General features: G+C 45.1%; 2 protein-coding genes across 7 annotated transcripts in view; one reads left to right on the top strand and one right to left on the bottom strand.

The window, feature by feature from the left end:
• Positions 1 to 21737, bottom strand: part of RASSF4 (Ras association domain family member 4) — a 420812-nt gene that overhangs the window by 63724 nt on the left and 335351 nt on the right. For all 6 annotated transcript variants that reach the window (XM_085608696.1, XM_085608695.1, XM_085608699.1 and 3 more), the window contains one exon: positions 18939 to 19014. In XM_085608696.1, coding sequence (XP_085464822.1) covers positions 18939 to 19014 — 76 coding nt within the window. The remainder of the gene's footprint in view (positions 1 to 18938; positions 19015 to 21737) is intronic.
• DEPP1 (DEPP autophagy regulator 1) lies at positions 1343 to 5222 on the top strand. The gene is made up of 2 exons (XM_085608702.1): positions 1343 to 1657; positions 4175 to 5222. Exon 2 carries the CDS (start codon positions 4177 to 4179, stop codon positions 4966 to 4968), a length of 792 nt encoding a protein of 263 aa, XP_085464828.1. The 5' UTR covers positions 1343 to 1657; positions 4175 to 4176; the 3' UTR covers positions 4969 to 5222.

Below are 21737 nucleotides of genomic sequence, written 5' to 3'. Positions count from 1 at the left end.
CTTCTCAGCTTGTTTATGGGACACGCGCACACCCTGGGATCTGCAGAAGGGTACTCACATTTTGACTGATTAGATTTTGTCCGTGGCTCCTAGAAGATTACCAGTATCGGCTCATCTTAACTATATGAGTTTCATGGTTTTCTTGTGGCTAAAAGTGAATGGCTCTTACATGCTCCAGCTTTTGCAACATAAAAAGCGTATAAACTTTGCTTCTTGACACATCTCACTTTGCAATAAATAAACTGGACTCTATCAGACATCTCACACTATCTGAGATAATCTATGCTTATTTGTGTGATCGCCAACTACACTGTACGCATACTCACCTTACTGCAACACCTTTCTGGACTTGGATGGACATCTTCCCTTAGCATGCACTGTATGAACAGGGCTGTGACATACATTCACATTGCTGGGTCTTATGAAGAGACCAACAGACATCTCAACCTGCAGGATACCCAAGAGCAGGGCCACTGGAATAATGCGATTCTGCAGATGCAGTGTTTTCTGCATAAGTGACGATTTTTCACATAGTCAACCATCTGTTGCATAATCTGCTTATTTTAACCAAAAAAAATTCTACCTCAAACTGATAAATTATTTCTAAAATCGCAGCAACACATGCCGTCCAGTGTGTATCCCTATAGAAAAGTTGACTGGTCATCTTTCAATTTATTACTACTATATTTGGATGTTAAACGGGTACTAATGAGGTGAAAGATTTGCCCTGGCAAAGTTAATGTGAAAAAAATATAGAATTATTAGGTAATACTACATAAGGTTGCATAATTTGCCTTTTCTTGCCGCATAATCTAGTCTACCCTGCGTTTCATTTGATCTTCTGCCACATAATTCCAGCGGCTCTTCCAAAGGGTAACATAAACTAGCCGGAAAGCATCTCCATTGTAGAGTGCAAATGAGGGCACCGACTGCCATCTCTGACTGAATAAACTAGGCTGCCAAACATCTCACACCGCATCGAAAAATCGGACACCGTTCGACACCGCAAACTGCAGGCTGTAAAGATGAGGATACCGTTCTACATCTCTCGCATTTTTTAAATACAGACATTGGCCAAAATCTCGTACAAGGTATAATATCCGTGGACAGACATCTAGCGCCGCCGCGGGGTTTAAGAGCGGCCCCGCTAGCTCCCACAGACCGGCTGTCTCCTAGGTGACGGAGGCGGCCTCGCTTGTTATTGTTCCATCTCCTGATAGAAGTGTCGCCGCCTCGGCTTGGTTGCCACTAGGACCTGTGCCATGTGCGGGGACGTGTCTGGCCTCACATTGCTTCGCACGTGGCACACGTGCTCGGGGGCTGCTCTCCGGCACTCGCACAGAGCTCGAGGCTGTGGAAATAGCGCCCCCTCCCCGCTCCAGTTTCCCGCCGGGAGCCCGCCTCCCCTTCCTGAGGTGTGCGCGGTCCGTGCCGCGGCTATATTTAGAAGGAGGCGGGCCTCGCTCGACGGGCGCGTGCTTTATAAGAGTCCTGGTAGCCGCGCTGAGCCAGACAGCCAGCCTGACAGAGTCGCTGCGGGCTTGAGAAGAGGAGTGGGGGCTGCAAAGCGCTGCCTGAAGCCACAGACATCCCTCATCGGAGCTACAAGCACCGGTAGCCACGTCCACCAACAGCAGACCACGGGAAGACACAGCAGGTACGGGACCGAACACAGTCCTCCTCTCAGGAGGGTGGGGGGTGGAAGAACACTGGTGGCGGTCGGTCGAATTGACAATTTCTACAAGAAATGGGCAGACATAAATATTTGCGTGGAGCGGGCATACGCTTTATTGTCTGCCTCTGTCTTGAATGAGTGGTTGAGTCTGGTGGTCAGTGTGTGCCAGAAAACTGTGGATTGGTCGCTGTGGTGTAATGTACACATTTATGTCGATCCAAAAAGTGATGGCAATTCTGTGACAGTGATCCTGTCCAAAATATGTGTGCTACCTAAAATAGAAACTTCATCGAAGTCAATGCCATTTAATGTAGGACAGATCATGCATGGAAAGTCCCTGGGTGGGAGGTGATCTTTGTTAGAAGAGTTGGGTGGGGTGCACGTGGGCCAGAGAAGTGCTCCGATTGTACTACAGCAACTATACTTGTATTCATTGTTAGGATGTGCATTAAATGGTATAGGTGTTCGACATATCTCAGTGGAGCCCAGTTTCATGGTACATACATTGCTAGTGGAGTGGCGTTCACTGTGGCTAGTTTGGCACCACGGAGGCGGGTGATGTTCCATGCGGTGTTGGAGGATGGAGGGCCAGCATGCTTTCTAGTTCTGCAGAATAGAAGGGAGATTCGCTAGAGGCAAACTGGTGGAATGTTCCACAGTTTGGGCTGAGCATCGGTTATCTCCAAAGTACCATTTGTGATTTTGAGGAAACTCAATTCAGAGCTGGGTGTTGGAGCAAGGACGGTGTCTAAGCTGCTAGCAGCACAACTTCTATAGAAAGAACATTGGTGACTGCTTGGAGAATGGACAGCGTAAGAGAGACCATCGACACTTCCCATAACATCCCACGTGCAGGTGGTTGAGTCTCCCTTGTACTTTGCAAACAAGTGAGTCATTTCAGGGATATCCAACTGTTGACTTGTTACATAGGAGCGGGGCTTGCGTACCTGCCTGATAGAACACGAGACGCAACTCAAACTTATCATAGGTTCAAAGGTTGTACCAGACACTTCTCATGATCTAGGACTGTTGTCAGTGACTGTACAATGCAGTAGAAGCGGTGAACAATGCTTCAGTACACCAGAGATGTTTTTGTTCCAAATGAACAGTCAGTGTGTGATGTAGGAGATATCCTGGACTGGTTACAGTTTTGAAGGTACTTCTGGGCTTGACTCTAATCACGTAAGAGTTGATGCTGTACAACAGAGACTGGTGAATAGGTGTTGGTGATGTTTCTCTCTTTGAAGAGGTTATCTCGTGTAACCATTTACCAGAGGTTGAGAAATCCTTCGGACTTGTTAGATGTTCTGTGGTCTGAGATAGCTTCTCAGTGTAGAGCACGCGGGCAGCGCATGTGCCAAGGGCACTTGGGTAATCACAGGAATGGAGTACTCGAGAACTTCTGGCAGGTAATGCCTTGTGATGGTGCGAAGGGACTAATACCCCAGATGGAGACTGCATGGAGATGCAAAACTCTTTGTGTGAGCTATAGCAAAACCCTGACGCAGTGTGTGCCAACAGCTGGGCCAAACAAACAGGGATGCCTACAGCAGCGGTTAAAAAGCCACATGCGTGGCTAGCTTCCATCAAGACTTGCTTTAAGAAAATGTTTTTTAAAAACACAAATCTACAATTAGAAGTTTTGTCAGCGGTTCTCCTGATTGCTCCAAAGCCCAGCTTTCTCTTGGCTACTGCCACAAGGTTGTAAACGCAGTTTAAATGGCACAGTAAGGTTTTAACAAGACATGCATGCCCACTTCGGGACACGTACTACCAGCAGAGAAATGTTATAGCTTCTCTAGTGCACTTTTCAAAAGCTGCTATGTGGCTAGGAAGAGAGGAGGTTTTTGGCTGAGGCATTTGATCAGTTCCCGCTAATTTATCACTTAATGTTTTTAAAGAACACATACTGTCTGTGCTGCCGGTGAAAAGCCTCTATGCATACAGTATATTGATATGGGCACCTCAGCGGCTGCAATGTACTGGAGTTATTTGTGGGAAACAACGATTGACTAGAAAGTACAGGCCAGTTGATATCTAAAAGAGGGTGGGGGCAGGCTGACACATTTATGGGCACCAAAAGAAGGAGATGGGTCACTTATGGCTCTTTAGGCGGCCACCGGCGCTGCTGCTGCCGTTCATGGTACAGGACCCAACACCTCCTATCGTTGCAGTCTTACACTAGATATACACAGTGGGCCAAAGGCGTCCGATTGATACTCGATGTATGACTCAGCATGGATAAAAGGCAGAGCTGGTCTTCAAAGTGCACCACTGGATGGATGAAATGCGGACACATAGGTCTGGTACATTTTCTGTGTGGGTGAATGCTGTCGTTGTAAACACGTATGTCTCCGGGGTGAATGAAAAGCCACCTGGGCTTGGGAAGAGAGAGGGCATGAACAGCACTGGGTTTAATCGTGCATTGCTTACGACAGCTCAGGCGTCTTTTCATCCTCTGCAGAAACTGATGGTATTCTTCTTCCTTCCTCTTTACAGAGATGAGATCCAAGCTGCGCCTCTCCGTGAATCATCTGCCCACCATCCGCGAGAACATGGAGGCCACGTTCGTACCCATCATTGGAGCAGACAGCGGCTCCGGAACGGATCCTTCCCACAGCATTGATGACTATGTGACTTCTATATGCCAGCTGGCACAGCCGACGTCCCTGGGGACCAGTGTCACGCGTGCTCACCACAGCACCCTGCACAAATCACACAAGAGAGCCAAGCTGCAGCCGCCAAGCTCACTGCGCTGCCACCGCAGTCGAGCGACAGAGGTTTGCCCTGTGGACAAATCCTGCCCCCAGAGCCAAACAGCACAAGCAGGGTCTAGAGACACATCATTCACCCAGAGCAAAGTTGTGCATGAGCGTGCTGTTGGCACATGCTGCCCCCCCATCAAGGACAGTGCCAAGGACAAACTGTGTATGATTGTCTCATTACAACTGAGTATGGGCACTGACCCCTTGGACTGGCTCTATGGGCAGCATGGCAAGGAGAACAGGGCAGAAAACAGCCTACTCCACAAAAGAGTTGCCAACCCAGCTGACCACAAGCAATCTGGAGTGGGTACAAGCCGCCTGAGGTGCCCACCAATAGCAGGGAACCAGCGGGGCACCAGCAGCTCGGGGTGTGTAAGTCAACCACAGGCCAGTGGCACTCTGAGACTGGCGAATGTCCCAGAAGCACCTGGGAAAAGAAGCCGGACACAGAGGCTTCAGCGGAGAGCAGGAAGAGTGCGCAGCACTCTCTCGCAGAGACCCCTCCTGCCTGTCATTTACGAGCTCTGATTTGAGAGGAACATTTGCCCTCTTGGACGCTGGACTCAACTAGAGCCTCCGTTATGCGCCTTTGAGACTGAGTTTGCCTTCAAACTGATTGCATTGGGTTTCCAACACCAACTTCAGCCTGTTCCGGGCCACCACAAACTATGCTGGACACTTCTAAGTGCTCCCGAATGCACTTCCATAGTAAAACCTCTCAGTGAGAGGAGGTCTTCAAAGGCTGATCGTCTGCATTTTACAGACATACGAAAAAATAAAAATCTATCATGTATGAGCAGCTTGTGTGTGTTCCATTTGTATGGGATCGCCTATATTTTATGGTGTTTAATGTTAATACGCACAGAGTAGTGTCAGTGGTATGGTTAATGCACTCAGGTAGCGTTTGCCATCTGACACCCTGTCACGGCTCACGCCTCCTCTCCAGTCTCTGACACTGCAACACCCTGGAGTTATCAGGTGGTCCATGTCAGGGGTCAGCATTTGTTTCCTGTATACATTGTTACCGTGTGAATGTGATTGGTTTAGCTAAACGTAACCAAGGCTGTTATTCCCAGAATGCATTAGATTGTGAAAGAAAATCCCAGGACTGGAACAATACGCACTCCGAACTTTTCCCATGATGGGCGAGCTGCGCATCCATTCTTGGCTCTTACTTGCACCAGATACCCGTCCCTATGTTTTGGTCATTATAAATCAAGGAATGCATCTACTAGGATGAAAAAACACAAACCTAAGTTGTAAGCGGCGTAACCTGAAAGCTCTTAATATGTAGTCCCTGGTGACATAGCTCTTCTGATAACACCACATGCCTTGCAACTGCAGAGTGACACAGCCCTGTGTCTGTCCTCACATTGTCCTCCATGTCACTGCCTACGACAGTAGATTCCTTCTCGACACTGGCTATGAATCAGCCGGTCCAGCCTGTCACCAGTCTACCCTGCCTACCTCCTACCCTCACACTGCACACCTGCGTGGCCCGTGCTTCACCCATTCCTTCTCAGTGCTGGCAGCTAAAAGTTAGACCTCGAAAATGGTTTATGACCGGACTCCGCGAGCAAGCCTTATATCCTCTTTGAGAGGATGTATTAGCAATGCTACATTAATCTTTATTTGAGGGTTAATCATTATATATATATATTATATATATATATATATATATATATATATTATAGATAGATTGTGTGCCTGCTTGAGGGTGGACCTGCTGAGGCACCCCCTGCCTGTCTAGCCCTAAAAGCAGTCTGCTCTCCGAAGCCTACTGGGAGGTTGCAGGTTGCAGGTTGGCAAGGGACAGCAGGTCTCCATCTCGGAGTTAGCATTCCTTCCAAATGAACCTTTAAAAATAAATGAATAAATGAAGAGAAAAAGCAGTCCATGTCGCTTACACGGATTATAAGAAAGAAAAAAAAGGAAAAATGTTCATTTGGAAAGAATGGCATCGGGAAAGCATGCAGGGATCACCATGTGTGAACGGTGTGAATGAAAGGCGTGTTTGTGCAAAGGTATTGCTCAGTGCCTGTGAGAGGGTGAATACGTGCCCCCACTTTCCCCCCCCCCTCTCTATTGCACCTACACAGTGTCCAAGACCACAACCATTCATCTGGTCACGGTATATCAGTTCTTTCAATGCTCCAACACTGTGGGTGTTTTAATGTAGTGCAATAGGTTCCCGGGGCGTGATATTAGCTACAGTTGTGCACGTGTTCTCACAAGAGTGGTGCAAGTGTGTCACAAGAGTGGTTGGTGTATCACGTATTCTCCAGCAGTGCCTCATCAGTAGCTAAAGACACCAATGCAGCATGCGGATACACACAGACACAACCAACTGTGCAGAGAAGAGAAGCTGGTAAGAGGACCCAAGCAATGCTCCATGGCCAGATAAAAGCTTGCAAATCTCAGTTTTCTGAATTATTTGGTGTGCGGTGACACAAACAAATTAAAGACACAGTGTAGACAAAATACTAATTTGGGATAAGCAAATAAAAAATATAAACCCGATTCTCTGTATAGTCTAGGGCAGTGGTCTACAAAAACATGGTTCTTTGTCTATAGCAAAGGTTTAATCCAGTCTTTAAACAGTTCCAAGTCCCATGATATTTCAAGGATTGCCCTTCTAAGTGGTATGCCTCGTCCAGAAGCATATCAATTTTTGATATTCATTCCGAGATGTTGAGGAACCAGTGGACCTCCATTCTTGAGCGATGATGGATCTTGCCACTAGTGGATTGATGGAAATTAAATGCTTTATTACTCAATCACTACCCTCATCTCGCCGTAGCACTACAAGGTCTGGAGGGTCACAATTCAAATCCCAACTCTTTTTCCATTGTTTTATGTATCCCATTCTAGAGAGGTTGTATTTCTGGGCACACCCATACCATGTGCATCTAAGGTAAAGGCACTTGCTGCATACATTGCAAGATTCTGCGGTTAGTATAAGTTTTTCAGGGTATAATATAAACTGCATAGAAGGAGCCCTAAATGTGGCGTAAATTAGATTTTACTGCAAGTGTGTAGTTCACTATATCCATCTCCTTGCAGTTATCAGGTAAAGCTGGGTTTGCTAAATCTTCGGACCACCAGGCACGCGTTTTGGTAAAATCTGGCATTATAATATTTAATAAATGTGGATGCACTCTGCTATAAAGCCCTTCCCAGGAAATTGGCAACAGACTGAATTGAACAGCACTGTGACTTTTTTTGATGTATGGTAAAGTATTACGAATTTGCACATAATTAAGTTAGTTCCACAAATTGATAAGAGAATTATTAGTGATTTGGCGAAAAGACCGATCTAAAAGAGTACATGCCATGCACAACACAAGCTTTGTATCAGCCTGCCTTTCTTGTCTTCTCATGTCCGAGTATGCACAGCATGCGATTCCCATTGTCTGCCAGCAGATGGTAGTGTAGGCCTACTCTTAACCAGAACTCCAACTGAATTGGACAGCAACTTAAACTGTCTGTCTACCTGAGTGTATTAGTAAATAAAGTTAAGGGGGAGGCTGAGATTTAGCAGCAAACTAAAATGGAAAAGGCGCGAACTGGGGTAGCTGCCAGGAAAGAATATTGAGTGGCGTTATGGGCACTTGCTTAGAGTTGTTTGTAAAAGTAAGGGATTTTCTTGGTAGAATTAATGCTCACAGAACCCTAAACCTGTTAGTCAGGTTAGTCTCGCTAACTGCAAAATGTCTTAAAAACTAAATTTAGAGAGTATCTCTGTAAAACAAACACAATTATCTCGGAACATGAAGGAACACCGGTTATAACTGTTTAGGAATAAAGTAAGTTGTACCTTTCTCCTGAATCTGTCACCTACACAGATGCATAATGGTATGCTCTACTCTCCTTGAAAATCACTGCAGTAACTAGCGTCACGGGATATTTTTGGCAGGAGAAAATGTTGAATAAAGTTGCACTGGATTTAAGGACAGCCAAGAGTTAAGGTTAAATGTTATAGAGGCATATGCCTAGACAACACAACGTTTGGTGATGAACTGTAATTTATCTGCCAATGCAGAAAGCACACAAAGGGTGGCTGGTTTGCATAGTGGCGCTATAAAAGCCTACTCTTTCTGACCGATATTTCTAGATGCATGAGACTGCCAAAATCTTTATAATTAGTTGCCAGACCACCGAAATAACATTTCTTTAAATATAAAAGGCAGATGTTGGCAGCAGCCCCCATCTTAAATGACCAATTTCCCAGGCTCACCCTCGCACTTCTACCCTGGTTCCAGATTGACCCCTGATGTCACAACAGTACTACAATTGCCACCCGTAGATGGTGAAAATCCAGACAGATCGCACTGCACAGATATGAATATTATACACGAAGGGAGGGTTTTAAGTAGGATGAAAAAACTGGGGAGTCTCTCGAAGGGGCGTGACCTATGTAATTATAGTTGTGGCTTAAAACACCTAAGCTCAAAACCTGTGCTTAGCATAATGTGCCGCCCGACCGGTATGCTGCTGTATCTGTCATTGCATCCAGATTTATAAAACAGCAAGTAACATTACACCTGCAACAAGCCAGGACTATTGGCTTTGTCAATGGTTGGTCGCTTGAAAAAAATAAGCAACAACTATGGCTTCTTTGTATATAATATTGAAAATGCGTCAGTTCGGAAATGATGAGAAGTCCTACAACTAGTCTCTTCGAAGTTACATCAAAGGCAGTGAAGGAAGGCTGGAACTGCGGCAGAGTTAAGATATTTTTTTCACCCTTAAGGTGAGGGCAGAAATGGAGAGCCCGATTGGGACCTGTCTCAGCACCTGCTTTTTAGAACTGTCGGTGATGAGCACCGGCAGGATCCGGCCCACTTAAAGCCATGCACGATGGGCTCAATTCAAACGCAAACATTCAAATGTGAATAATGTATGAATAGGCAGGGCACGCCTTTCTTTAGCGGGCATCGCTAGGGAAAGCAATTTACAAGTTAAAACTCGAAGTTAGTAGCAATGGCTGTGTCCCTCCAATAACGCCATACATACATGTTTACAATTCCCAGCAACACCAGCAGTGCTTGGGAGCTGTATTCTATTATGTGCTCGTTCAATTACAGAGCAACATTGGATGCACACTAGTGACAGAGTGGGCAGCTTGTTAACACATGCTTAGCATGTCTGTCCTCTGAACACTCTTGTGTCCGCTTCTTCTACAGCACAGTGGCTTCCCGCACTGCGGTCCCTTCCAGCACAGCATCGCTACTGCTGGATGTCCAGACGTGACCACTCACAGTGGCTTAGCAAGGGTGCCTTGGGCCCCAGTGCAAGCAATGAAAGTGGGCCCCTAACCATGGGTCAGATAGTACAATCAGTGGTTGAAGTGGGCACGGCGTGCCCCTACTTCTAGCTTTCCATGGATTCCGTTCCCCTACTTTTGTATGTTAAGCATGTGTCCCAGGACGGAAGAAATAGCCAAGGCCTTCAGATACGGCTCGGCGTTCGTGGCCGGCCAGGGACGCGTGGGTGAGGAGAGAAGGAAAAGGACTCTGTCTTTACCCTCTTGTTCAGAGAAGACCAGGACAGTGCCCACTTTCGCTCTGCCGCTGGCAGCTGCCCCCTTCCTTCTCTTTCTTCCTCTTATGCCTTCTTTTTCTGTCTAGCTTCTCCTCTCTTACTGAAAACCCTGACTTCAAGAAACCGTTTTCATCCTCTTTCCTCCTTTTGTTTATCTGTCCCCCTGTGGAAAGGATCCAAAACAAGGAACACACTTTTGCTGGAAATGTCGTCTTTTTCTGACATTTTTCTGTTCCAAAGTGCGGCATGGGGAATAAAAGGTTAGATATGTGAAAATAAATAAATAAAGCAAGGCAGAGTGGTCTTAAATTGGCCAGATTGATTGTAACACCCAAACACAATAGTGTCACTCTACAGAGTTTGCCGGTGAAGCGCTCCTTTTGTTTTCCTATCTTTCTTTGAAGAGCATTTTTTCCCCGGGGTGGGGGAATGCACCAATCCCGGAGGTACTGCAAGGCCAGCTTGATGGGTGGATTGGAAAACCAAATGTGCGCCGAGGCTCTGTGTTCACGGATGTGATCTTTTTAAACCATACTGCATACGTTTTGTAAAGAGATACGCAACGCAATGGACATTTCGGGCCCTGTAGTCATGTCATTAACTTTTTACTTGCAAAAACACTCACTGATTTCTGAATAGTGAGTGTAAAAGCGTTCAGGTAACCATGTTTCTGCTTACATTTCACGTGCTTTACTTTAACTTGCATTCCGTATGAGTGTTTGCTTTTTCCAGGATGTTGGCCCTTTTTTTTTTAGACAGCATATTGCGCTTGTCTAGTGTGCAAATTGAATTGAGTCGCATCTAGGTGTTTATAGCCTGCACAATTGGGTTGTAGTTAAAGGAAGTGCGATTTTCTCTCAGTGGGGCAGTGTGGTGTTCAATGGGGGGAGAGGATGTGGCACTATGGCAAGAGCTGCCGAATTTGGAACTGGGGAACGAGGTTCAGCCTTCTTGACCTGTCCCCCAGACCATTCTCCTGAGGGAGCACATTCCCATGCTAGCCCTTAGAAGGCCCCGCAAGACCTTAGATGCCCTGGTGTTTTAGCACCAGCAGGTGGACCTTAGCAGTGGCAAGTGCGGGTTAACCTTAAAGGCCTGTCCACCACAATCTATACTTAAGTTCACCTCCAGTCTTGCAGGCAGGCCTAGGAAGCAGCACACCCTAGAGCAACAGTGACTCTGTCACTGAGTTCTCAGGGCCCTTGAGAAGGGCTGGCTTTCTGGCGGTGCGACCACACCGGGTGTTGATTTTGAGTGGGGCCGCCATGTTTGCAAGTATATTATGGTTTTAAAAGGGCTTGCTGCCTCTTCCTGGCCTCCAGCAATTTTCAGCATCACTAAAAATGTCATGATAACGCTGGTGATTAATGATTATCCGAGAGACATCTGAGTTTTGTCTAATGGAAGTTTTGACTCATGGAAAGGTAGCGCAGGGGGTTAATGTGCCTACTGCAAAGAACACATACCATGCAGATCACAAAGTGCACATAAGGCAACTAGGTTACTGCTTTTGTCAGAGAGATCCTTTCATTACTTGCAGTTTATAAGTTAAAATCCTAACATAGAACTGTGAGCTATTAACGGTCATCTAAGATCTGCATGCAAACTGCAAGGTATAAATTAGAGTGTTATTGTTTGCCCCCCCAGTCTTTGATTATCCTAATGTTGCAAAAAGTGTTCATTTGGATAGAAATCAATTCTGGTTATTAAAGAGAACCCCCAACTATGGGATTGCATTTTAAATTCTGAGTTTGTGTTTCTCCAGACCAATCTTGATTAATCTATACTACCTACTAGTATGGCTGTCATGTGACTCCCACACCTTGAAGTCCTTTGTCTTATGTAACATTTCCTATACAGTGATTTACACACGTATTATTGATTGTCTTTGTGTAATGTGTGTGATGTAAAGTGCTCTGACACCCTAGACTGGTAGGAGTGGTTCTATAAATTGAATTAAATGCATCGGAGTGAAAGTGTGGTTATGGAGACCTGAGAGGCGCTGTTAAAGGGTGGTAATTAGGGAATTCATGGCAGAGGTGGTCATTGGGAGGCACCAACAAACATTGTTGCACAGGGCACCACCAGCGCTAAAGCCAGCCCTGCCCTTGAGGCCAGTCTGCCACACCTCTTGGTACCTCCATTGGCCTTGTTTCAGTAGTAGTAGCGGCAACTCACAAGGAATTGGCAATGCAGGATTTTCACGCACACGAAACTAGGTTCGCAAACTTCACAGTCTCTCTGCTTCATGCACAAGCACTTTTAACATGTGATGGCTTCTTTGGGGCCACTGGGATTATGCAGCAAAGGAGGACAACATTATGTGCAGAATTGACAAAATTTTGCAGCACAAAAAAGGCTGCAGTGTAATGCAGTATATTTTCTGATAGTTCATTATTGAGACATTTTTACACATGCTAACAGTCCCTGGAAAGATTTTGCTTTATTAGTACCAGTGTAACATATAAAATGCAGCAGGGAGAAAGGTGATCAATCAACATTTGCAAAGAGCCGTTCACTTTGCAGCAACAGTCACATTTGTTAGTAACTTTTGATGCATTTGACATGCAAAAAGTGTATTAGTTAAATTGTCAGATTATGCAGCAGATGTTGTATTATGTGGCAAATATGGCAGAGCCATAATTATATAGAAAACATTTGCAAACTAGGATATTTTGCCATTCATGTTTGAACTGCTCTTGTGGAAAATGGGAGAAGTGCTGATGACAGAAACTCCATGGCTCGGAGACAAATGGCTTATGCTTCCACTTTTAAGCATATGTGGGACATTCTGTGATTGGAAACATAACCCACTTTGTGAATGTATTTTAATGTAAATAACTCATTTTAACCCTTAAATAATGCATTGGTTGAATTAAAGAACATCATAACTTGTGACTAGTCAGTGAATTGCCAAACAAATACTAAAAATTAAGATGTTGTGCACATTTTGGCCACACCTCTGACTCCGCCCACTGATCCAATCCTCAGGTTATTCCCGCCCTTTGATTCTCCGTTCACAGTTCCCCTACTTTTTTTCTCCACTTCGACCACTGAGTACAATACATTAATTAGAGGTTAATGGACCACTCAGATCTCTGGCCCTCCTGCACCTCCAGCCCCAAGCTCCTGGCCATTCATAGCGGACTCGCCGTGCTGAATGTCCTTTTTTGTTGTTGCAGATTTATGTAGCTCAACCTGAAGGTATTGGAGAGCTTTACATGAGCACCAGTTACGCTACACAAGGACACATTCATTTTTGGTAGGCATGTAGAGATTAAGTGATTTGCCCAGAATCACAGGATGCTGAGCCGACGCCGAGGCTCGAACCTGGTTCCCAAGCCCCGAAGTCAGCAGCTCTGGCGGTAAGGCCACATCCTCTTGCTGCTCAAATACTATGGTGCTCTTTTCATAAACCTCCCCTATGAACTCATAAGCATGAAAGCCTGAGATTCAAACCTGCATAATAATACAGGTTAAGCTTAGACCTGTGCAGTTGACAGATTAAGCGACAAACCACTGTCCATACTCAATTGACTGCTGAGGGTAGGCTGTAAATGATGTCATTTTTTGGGGGCCAATAAGGCAGCAGTGCGACTGAAGAGCCAATGTACTGATGTGCCCTTGTTGATTCTGTAGGATACTGGTTCAAATCTTGGCAGAATCAGCTCAGCATTTCATCCTTCGAAGGCTGCTAAAATGAGAACGTTTGAGACCGGTATTAATGCCCTTAATTGCCCAAACATTGCAGCCTTTAAAAGCCTGAGCTTCAATGCTTCATGCTTCGTGCTCGGAGGCTGTCATTAAAGCCTACCGAGTTACAACACACGTAACGGGGTGTCGCCATGGAAGGTTACAATTTGAGACAAGGAGGTACTAAGGAGGGACTACCAAGCCTATTGACCAATGAACAGCCACAGTTTACAGTGACACAAGCCAATAAAAAATATGGGTGGAGAGTGGGCGGAGCTTCAAGTCCCTAACTGATTACAGCATGCCTCGCTGAGCAGCGCATGCGCTGCCCTGGCTCGACCCAAAAAAATGAGTTTCCCTATATATGAGCAGTGGATGGATAGAAGTCAGCCAGTCAAAAGAATAGGATGTGCACACAAAAACCGGCTCCGTAGACGAAGCCGGCAAGATTCACTTTGGTGGGGCCGGCCTTATCGGTCACTGAAGTAGGACCAGAGGCAGCATAAATAGATACATACAAGTAGTATATGTATATTATTTTGGTGCATTTTTTTTATTTCCTGGAACAGCCAAGACTGGCATTTGCCCAGACCTAAAAAGTGAAATGGTAAGATGGCTAAGAGGCAGACAAACTAAATCAATACCATAAGGATGCATTCTTTTTTCCTGCAATTGGCCAGTGCACAATTCGGACTGCCACCTGGCCACTACTTTCGCAACCGGACTGGTATTGTGCTGAAAAGACCATTATATAAATATTGAGAAATTAGTAGAAGCATGTACCTTTCCCTACTGAAGTAAAAAGGTAAAGCATCAAATACAAAAAGAAGTGAAACCACAGCAAAAGTATTTAGAGCTGCCTAAAAAATCCTAAAATTAATATTAAGGTGAACAGAGACACACAATTGTCATGTTAAAAAGAAAACATTTGTATCCAAGAATCATCACTTGACCATTCCAGAACCCAGAAATATGGACCAATGGCGTCTCTTGTTTTCTGGAAAGGAGACAAGCCTTAAACCCAAACACGGAGGCGCGCACAGTTAATTATAGATGTCAGTGCAGACAGGTGTGTGAGACCTGCAAATTACAGGCTTGAATCACGCAGTACTCAACGCAGCATTTCATCCTTCCGAGGTGGAGCTCGATAAAATGTATCCCACAGGCAGACTTGGGTAATAAAACCTGCTTTTTGAGCAGGTTGCGTAGTGCGCAAATGAAATTATTATTATTACTATAATTAAATACAACTTATTTGCATTAGAGGAAAATTCCTCAAGTAAAGTCGCAAATTTACCAAGAGTACCCTGTATACATTTCTTGATTAATATCATGATAAAATTGCACAGGAGGGTGCCTGAGGGTGGTTCCTCGCCTGAATCCTTTCGGGGCTCTGCTTGCTACACCAGGAGTGGTTCCTCATTTTATATTTAGGGGGGGTCGCTCCTAGTGTGCTGGATGCACCTCCTCATGTTTATTTGGGTGCATTTTCCTCAAGCTAGTCCACATGTGGTATTGTGGTAGCTTACACTAGGTAGAGTGCAGCTTCACATAGTGAGCGTTGTGATGTATGGTACCTCACGTCCGGTAGACTGTGGGTCCTTGTGCTAGGCCGAGTGTCTCATGCTGGGCTTACGATAATTCCCCATGTCATGCTAGGTGTTCTCCACATGAACTCACACTAGGCCTCATATAGTTCCCTACGGGGCGTCTTGTGTGCCTTCACACACTAAGGCTCAATATGACTTCACATACAGGCCTGGTGCATTTCTGCGTTTGCTTCAATGTAGATGTTCCTCAGCCTAGAGGGGACTGAAAATATGGCCCACCTGCTCGCTGGCCTCGCAGCATGCAAGACCCGGCTCAGCAGACCCTGGAACAAGGACCCAGAGTGGACTCTTGAGTTGGATACTCAGCTACAGGAGAAACTGTCTGATCAGAAACCTAGGCTCATGGTCTGTGCTTGGCTCTGGGAGAGAAGACACCAATCACCACGTAACATAGTCAACAGTTTGAGCATAATTCTGAACAGTCCCAGTTTCGTTAAGGAGGGCTCAAAGGTAGCAGTGCAATTTTAGCTAACAGCACTAATTTACCATTTTTCTTTGACAAGTCTTAGCCTACAAATCCGAGCATGCCTACCATAGTTGGCTTAGTTAAGGGTTGCCGAAGGTCACGCTCATGACATGGGGCCCGATGACCGCTATCGGGCCATTTCTCTGGGCTTTGTGGTACTTAATGACAACTCTGTGATCATTCTGCCATTGTCCCTGGACCCAGACACTACTATAAGCTTACTCAATTGCCCATGCAGGGCTCTAAGATCCAGCAACAAATGACTCTTAACTTCCATTAAAATCCGTGCAACCAGAATGGGAGGGAGATCTTTCTCTTTCCTTGCGCCTGCTTTCTGGAACAAATTGCCCCTGTACCTGCGTACTATGTCAAGTCACAATCATTTCCGTAGGGAGCTAAAAACTTGGCTGTTTGACTCCGAAACGGCTTTGCTTAAACTAACATTTGAGTTTCCACAAGCGCCATGAGACCTTCGGGTGATATGTTTGCGCTAAATAAATATCCATGAGTTGGTTTGAAGTTCCTCCTTTTTAGGGATCCCTTTCAAACCAAATCAGATGCCTCAAAGAGCAAAAGCCAAGTGATCCCTAAGCTATCCTCTTGATACATTTTGTGGGATTTACCAAAAGGTCTGTACCCCTGAAAGCTCCCAGGGCTTGGGCAGAGTAAGTGATAACAGTGGGTTACACTTCAAAGGTTCAGGATGATTTGGAAGCAGAAGAATCATGGAAGTAGAATGGGTCAGCCGCGGGTCAGGCTAACTTCTCATGGTGCACACATATGTAGATCTGTCCTCTGAACGGCTGGTAGGTGGGGATGGAAAAGGGCAAATTCAGGGAGGGCTGGGAACTGAGTTAGTCACAAACCTGAAAGACCAGTGTACAGGAGTTTTAGTCACATTTGTGAAATGTATTTACTTATTTGTAAAGGCCTGTATGGTGTGGTCATAGATTTGTTAGAGTGTTAAAGCCCACATCCTATGACAGTCGCTACCAGTATTTCTTGCATGTTCCATTTTAGAAGCAGCGGTGGTAGCCAGTCTGTCACACAGCCCTTCTAATTTAGGATGTCACTGACAATGCAACACTGACTCAGAGGCAGCCCTGTTCAGAGCTAGGAGCAAAAAAATTATTTTGCAGATCAGGATTATATCAGTACAAGGCCAGGATCGAAATACTAATCAGGTCAGATCAATACGCCACTAGAATCAAGGATTTGTATTTTATTTGTAAAGCGCAACATTCATCCGGGAAGGATATCACGGCGCTGTGCTAGGACTCCGGTAGATAGCTGAGCGGTTGATGTGTTTTGCCGGTGTTAAGTTTTAACGAACAGGTGGGTCTTAAGTTTTTTCCTGAAGACAAGGTAGTCCTCGGAAAGGCGGAGGTCTTGTGGTAGTTCATTCCAATGCTTTGCTGCCAAGTATGAAAAACTATGACCTCCTGCCCTTACTTTCTTAATGCGTTTTGTTCTGGCTTGAGCTAGAGACCGTGATCTTAGGCACCTGGTGGGTACATAAAATTCAACTTTGTTCTGTAGGATAGGAGGCCCTCGTTTGTGCAGCGCCTTGCGTGCGTGACTGAGCAGCTTACATTTCGCTCTTTGGCGCATTGGCAGCCAGTGAAGTAATTTCAGGCACTCAGACGCTGAGCTGAGTCTGTCTTTGATACATACCAATTTGGCGGCGGCATTTTGCACCACTTGTAGGCGTGTGAAGAGGTAGTCTGCCATGCCCACGAACAGTGCATTACCATAGTCCAACCTACTAGTAAGTAATGCTTGACTTTGGAAACTGGATGGTGACAACCACTTTAAACATTTGTGAGAGTTTAAGGCTGGGTACTGATCAGTTGTTTATTGAGAATGAAAAAGTCGAACCAAGTTTCAAAAAAGTATTTTAAAGTGCCCTATTCCCAGAGCCCTAGAAACTTGCCTTCATCAATTCTGCACACAGTCACCCGTAGCATGAACATTTCCACACAGGCATCACCACCATCCACAAACTTGATGGCCAGAAACGTCATTGACATTCACCTCTTCCTCTATCTCAAATAGACTTACACCCTCCAAACAGTGAACACAGCCATCACTTACTCTAAGGGAACTCGCTCATCTCCCCAACTCTTTATCCAACACACTTGTAAGCAACTAGCTTGACCCATTCTGTTCTTGATATCACACAATCAAATCCGCTTGCATGCTCACTACAAGGTAAATCCCTCGAAAATTATTTCTAGAGGTTTAAAACCACTCCAAACAACTATCTCAGGAAGGCTTCACTTAACTTGGAGACTTCTTCCCGCTCAATATAGATAATCAAGTTTAAGCTCAGCAAATTCATTCAAGCACTCACAACACTCATAGAACGTTGTGCCCCAGCCACCATTGAAATAGTCTTGGACTAAATTGTCTTTCCTTTAACACGCAGAAGGTATGGAGAAGACAGAGAAATTTAGAGACTTCTGTAGAGTTGAATTAAAGCCCACAAGAAACTACAGTTTCTCTACTAAAATAATTCGAGGATGAAAGGAAAAATCAAGACACAACAAAATGGTATCAGAATAGGTGCAGTACTACATTTTCAAAGCTAAGTCCTCTTTCTAAAATTCCTTCATTGTTCTTACTGACAGCCTTCAACCCCTGACCCCTCTGAAATGAGTATTCTGCTGTTATACCCTTGTAGGAGCCTTCTCTTGAACAATTCCCTCGATATGAAGCGTCTACTCACAGACCCCGTCACCGTCCTACTTTGGAAGAACATTCTATTCGGACTCCATTTAACAGGAGTATTTTGCTCACAGATCTTATTTGGTGAGAACATTTTGCTCACAGACCCACTCTAATAAGGACATATACCCCTGTGTCATCATCATAATCTAAACCAATGGCCACCAATAAGTATTAACATCCTATTTACAGACCCTCCCTGCTGAAGAATAATACCAAGACAGACCTCTTATTAAGAATATTGTACCCACTAACAGGATCTTACATAATCGCATTTTGTTCAAAAATTCCTAACGAGAAAACCTTCTAAGGCTCCTTTACCACTGAGACATGTAATAATAACATCTATTGTTATAGTGCTTGAAAGCGTGCGTTTAAGCGCTGAAGAAAATCAAATCACGTTATTATTACTGCAGGTGTTGCGGAAACCACTCCCACGCTTCCTACCCGCTTCTCACCTCTCGCTGCCGCAGCTGAAAACTTGTTCCCTCCTGGTAACAATTATATGTTCTTAAAAGGCTCATCAGCTCCGACCTTGAAGAAAGAATGACAGGTACTTTATTACAGGTGAAGAACATACCACAACAGGTGACACTAACAAGTGCTTCATCTCACCATTAACTCAATACATATACTCCATGCAGGGCCGGACTGGGATAGCAAACCAGCCCTGGCAATTACGTCCTACCGGCCGGGATGGGAGGGGGGGGGGCAAAACCAGCTTCAAAACTGGCCCCTAGTAACAAAAACGGCCCCCACCAGTTGAAAATTGCCCCCCACCCTTTCAACCCACTGGGGAAATGCCCGGTGCCCGCTAGAGCCAGTCCGGCCCTAATTCCACGGGTGGAAATCAAGTTAGCACTAGACCTGTAAACGTGGGTGTGCTGATCCTAACGGCATTCCGTATGACGAAATTCCAAAATGAAAAATACCAGGTTCGCGAAATTAGGCTGATGAAACTACATATTGGGAAATGCCAGAATGTCAAAATACCCTTCCCACGTAAATAGAATGATTTCATAGAAAATATAACAGTCCTGGATTTCAGTCTCCACAACCGGGATTGAATCCGGGTTTTGGTCAATTGGTTAAAAAACATAAAATACATTATGCATATTCTAAACTGAATTGTAAGAATAAATGTTAATTAGGAAAAAAGGGAAATAGGGTCGCTGTATCTTTTATGTCTATCGCGACCTGCTAGTGAAGAAAAGGAAAATGACACAGTGAACAAAGAAGAGGAGAGCAAAACCAAAGTAGGAAGGGAAAGGTGGGTGGGAATAGAGCATGGGTGGTAGCCCTTGCATGGGGTCGGGGTTGCTTGAAGGGCGATAAATGTAGCAGTAATTTGGAGGAGGGGTGATGGGGGGGGGGAGCTTGAGAGGGTTAAAAGGTCGGGAGAAGTGGCAAAAGGTCTAGGTGGTAAAGAGGTATCATTAGTCTCTTCTCCAGTCCTTATATTTCCAGGTATTGCATGATTTCATTTGTGCTCCCTTGCTTTGTTCTCACTTTATGGATGTTGAGTATTTCTTTCTGACCTGGATCTATATCTTCTATTTTTCCATAAAGCAGGGAGGTGTGTGGTATCTTCATTCCTATGCCATGCATGCTCTCCTCTGTAGGTGTCCCCTGCTGCTCAGCCAGTGTGAGGCAACAGAATGCGGATGTGTGCATGGTTTGAGCGAGGGTCAGCCAGAATGCGTGGGCTGCACAGCAAGGATGCTGCTCCCGGTGTATCCTGAGACTCTTATCTTTAAGAATAAGCCAAATCCTCTTTCATCTTACTGCTGGCTACACCGCGTCTTCAATGACCGCATCTCGCTTCTAGAAAGAGCCAAAAAAGGTTAGGATGGGAAGGGACAGAGGAGGAACCCCGCTCCTTAACAACCGAATCAAAAACACAACCAGAAGAACAATATCACCAGGCAAGGCATTCACCGGGTTGGTTTTGATAGTCCGCTGGAAGCCATTCAAGGTGTTTTTCATGGAACACACTGCTCTCCAGAGGTAGTGACCGCTATATAAATGCAATTATAATGTAAATATACAACCATTCCTAACATAGAGGTAGGCAGCCAGGAGTAGAAAGTCAGTGGGATTGCTTTCCAAACGCCACTATCAGCGGATGGTGTCAGTTGCTGTATCAAGCACTGAATAAAAATACATTTCAAGATTTAGGATTCCATAATGATTTATGTCAGAAAGTCTTAAACTACACTTCATAGTATCCCGGACTTCTGTTGTGCTAAAAGCCATTTAGCTACGAAACATGCCCCAAAACTTTACGAGGGTATAATGGGACGGTGTAAGCCAGGCAGCCAGAAAAAGCTAATTTGAAAACTCAAGGAGGGAGGCTGAAGTAGCATCCAAATCATTGCTATGAATCAAGGCGGCACATCCTTCGATTAGGCTGTGGACTACCAAGGTTGCAATCTGACTTCGTAAAGGTGTGTGCCCAAGGGCGCTCCTTAAATGCAAAGTGCATATAAACCTATGGATTTCACGTGCTCAGTAAATGAGTACCTGAACAGAATTCCTTGCATGTGTCCTGCAAGAGTTTGATGGTCACCTTTCCTTCTTGCCTGGATGTGTAGCCATAGCTTTAGCTAACCCTATAGGGTTGTCTGTGATTTCCAAGGACCTCCAAAAAGTAATAATCCAACTCATACTTTGTTTTGCGATCATTCTGTTTGCCGGCTGATTGGCACATACAGAATGACAATGGGCCAGTCTGAGCTGTTACAGCACGTGGGGGCCTCCTCCTGCCTCGGTCTAGGACAGGGCATTCTGTCAGATGGAAGAAAGTACGAAAACGCCCATGCCGCTACCTGTGAACCCAGTTCATGAAAAGAAGGCGGCAAAACAAGTTAAGAAGAAGAGGTTATAGTTCTTTTACTGCCTCATTATTTTAGAACTGACGCATTTTCAATATTATATACAATGAAGACATAGTTGCTGCTTTTTTATTTTATGAATCTAGCAACCATTGACAAAGCCAATAGATCTGGCTTGTTGTAGTTGAGACGTTACTTGTTGTATTATATATCTGGATGCAATGACAAAAGCAGCAAAATACCAGTCTGGCGGCACACTATGCTAAGCACAGATTTTTAGTTTAGGTAGGTGTTTTAAGCTATGCCCTAATTACATCGAAACCCCCCTTTGGGGAGACCCCCCCCCCAGTTTTTCATCCCTCTTAAGGCTTGGGAAACAACACTATGTCGACAATAACTTTCAAAAGGGAAAGGGTCTAAGGG

The sequence above is a fragment of the Triturus cristatus genome, chromosome 1_2 (genome assembly GCF_964204655.1).
Source record: "Triturus cristatus chromosome 1_2, aTriCri1.1, whole genome shotgun sequence".
Lineage (NCBI taxonomy): Eukaryota > Metazoa > Chordata > Amphibia > Caudata > Salamandridae > Triturus > Triturus cristatus.
Note: the sequence above shows the minus strand (reverse complement) of the source record. Positions and strands in the feature narration are given on the sequence as shown.

Excerpts from the sequence above, each read along its gene's own strand:
- DEPP1 (XM_085608702.1), top strand. The coding sequence starts at position 4,177 with ATGAGATCCAAGCTGCGCCTCTCCGTGAATCATCTGCCCACCATCCGC.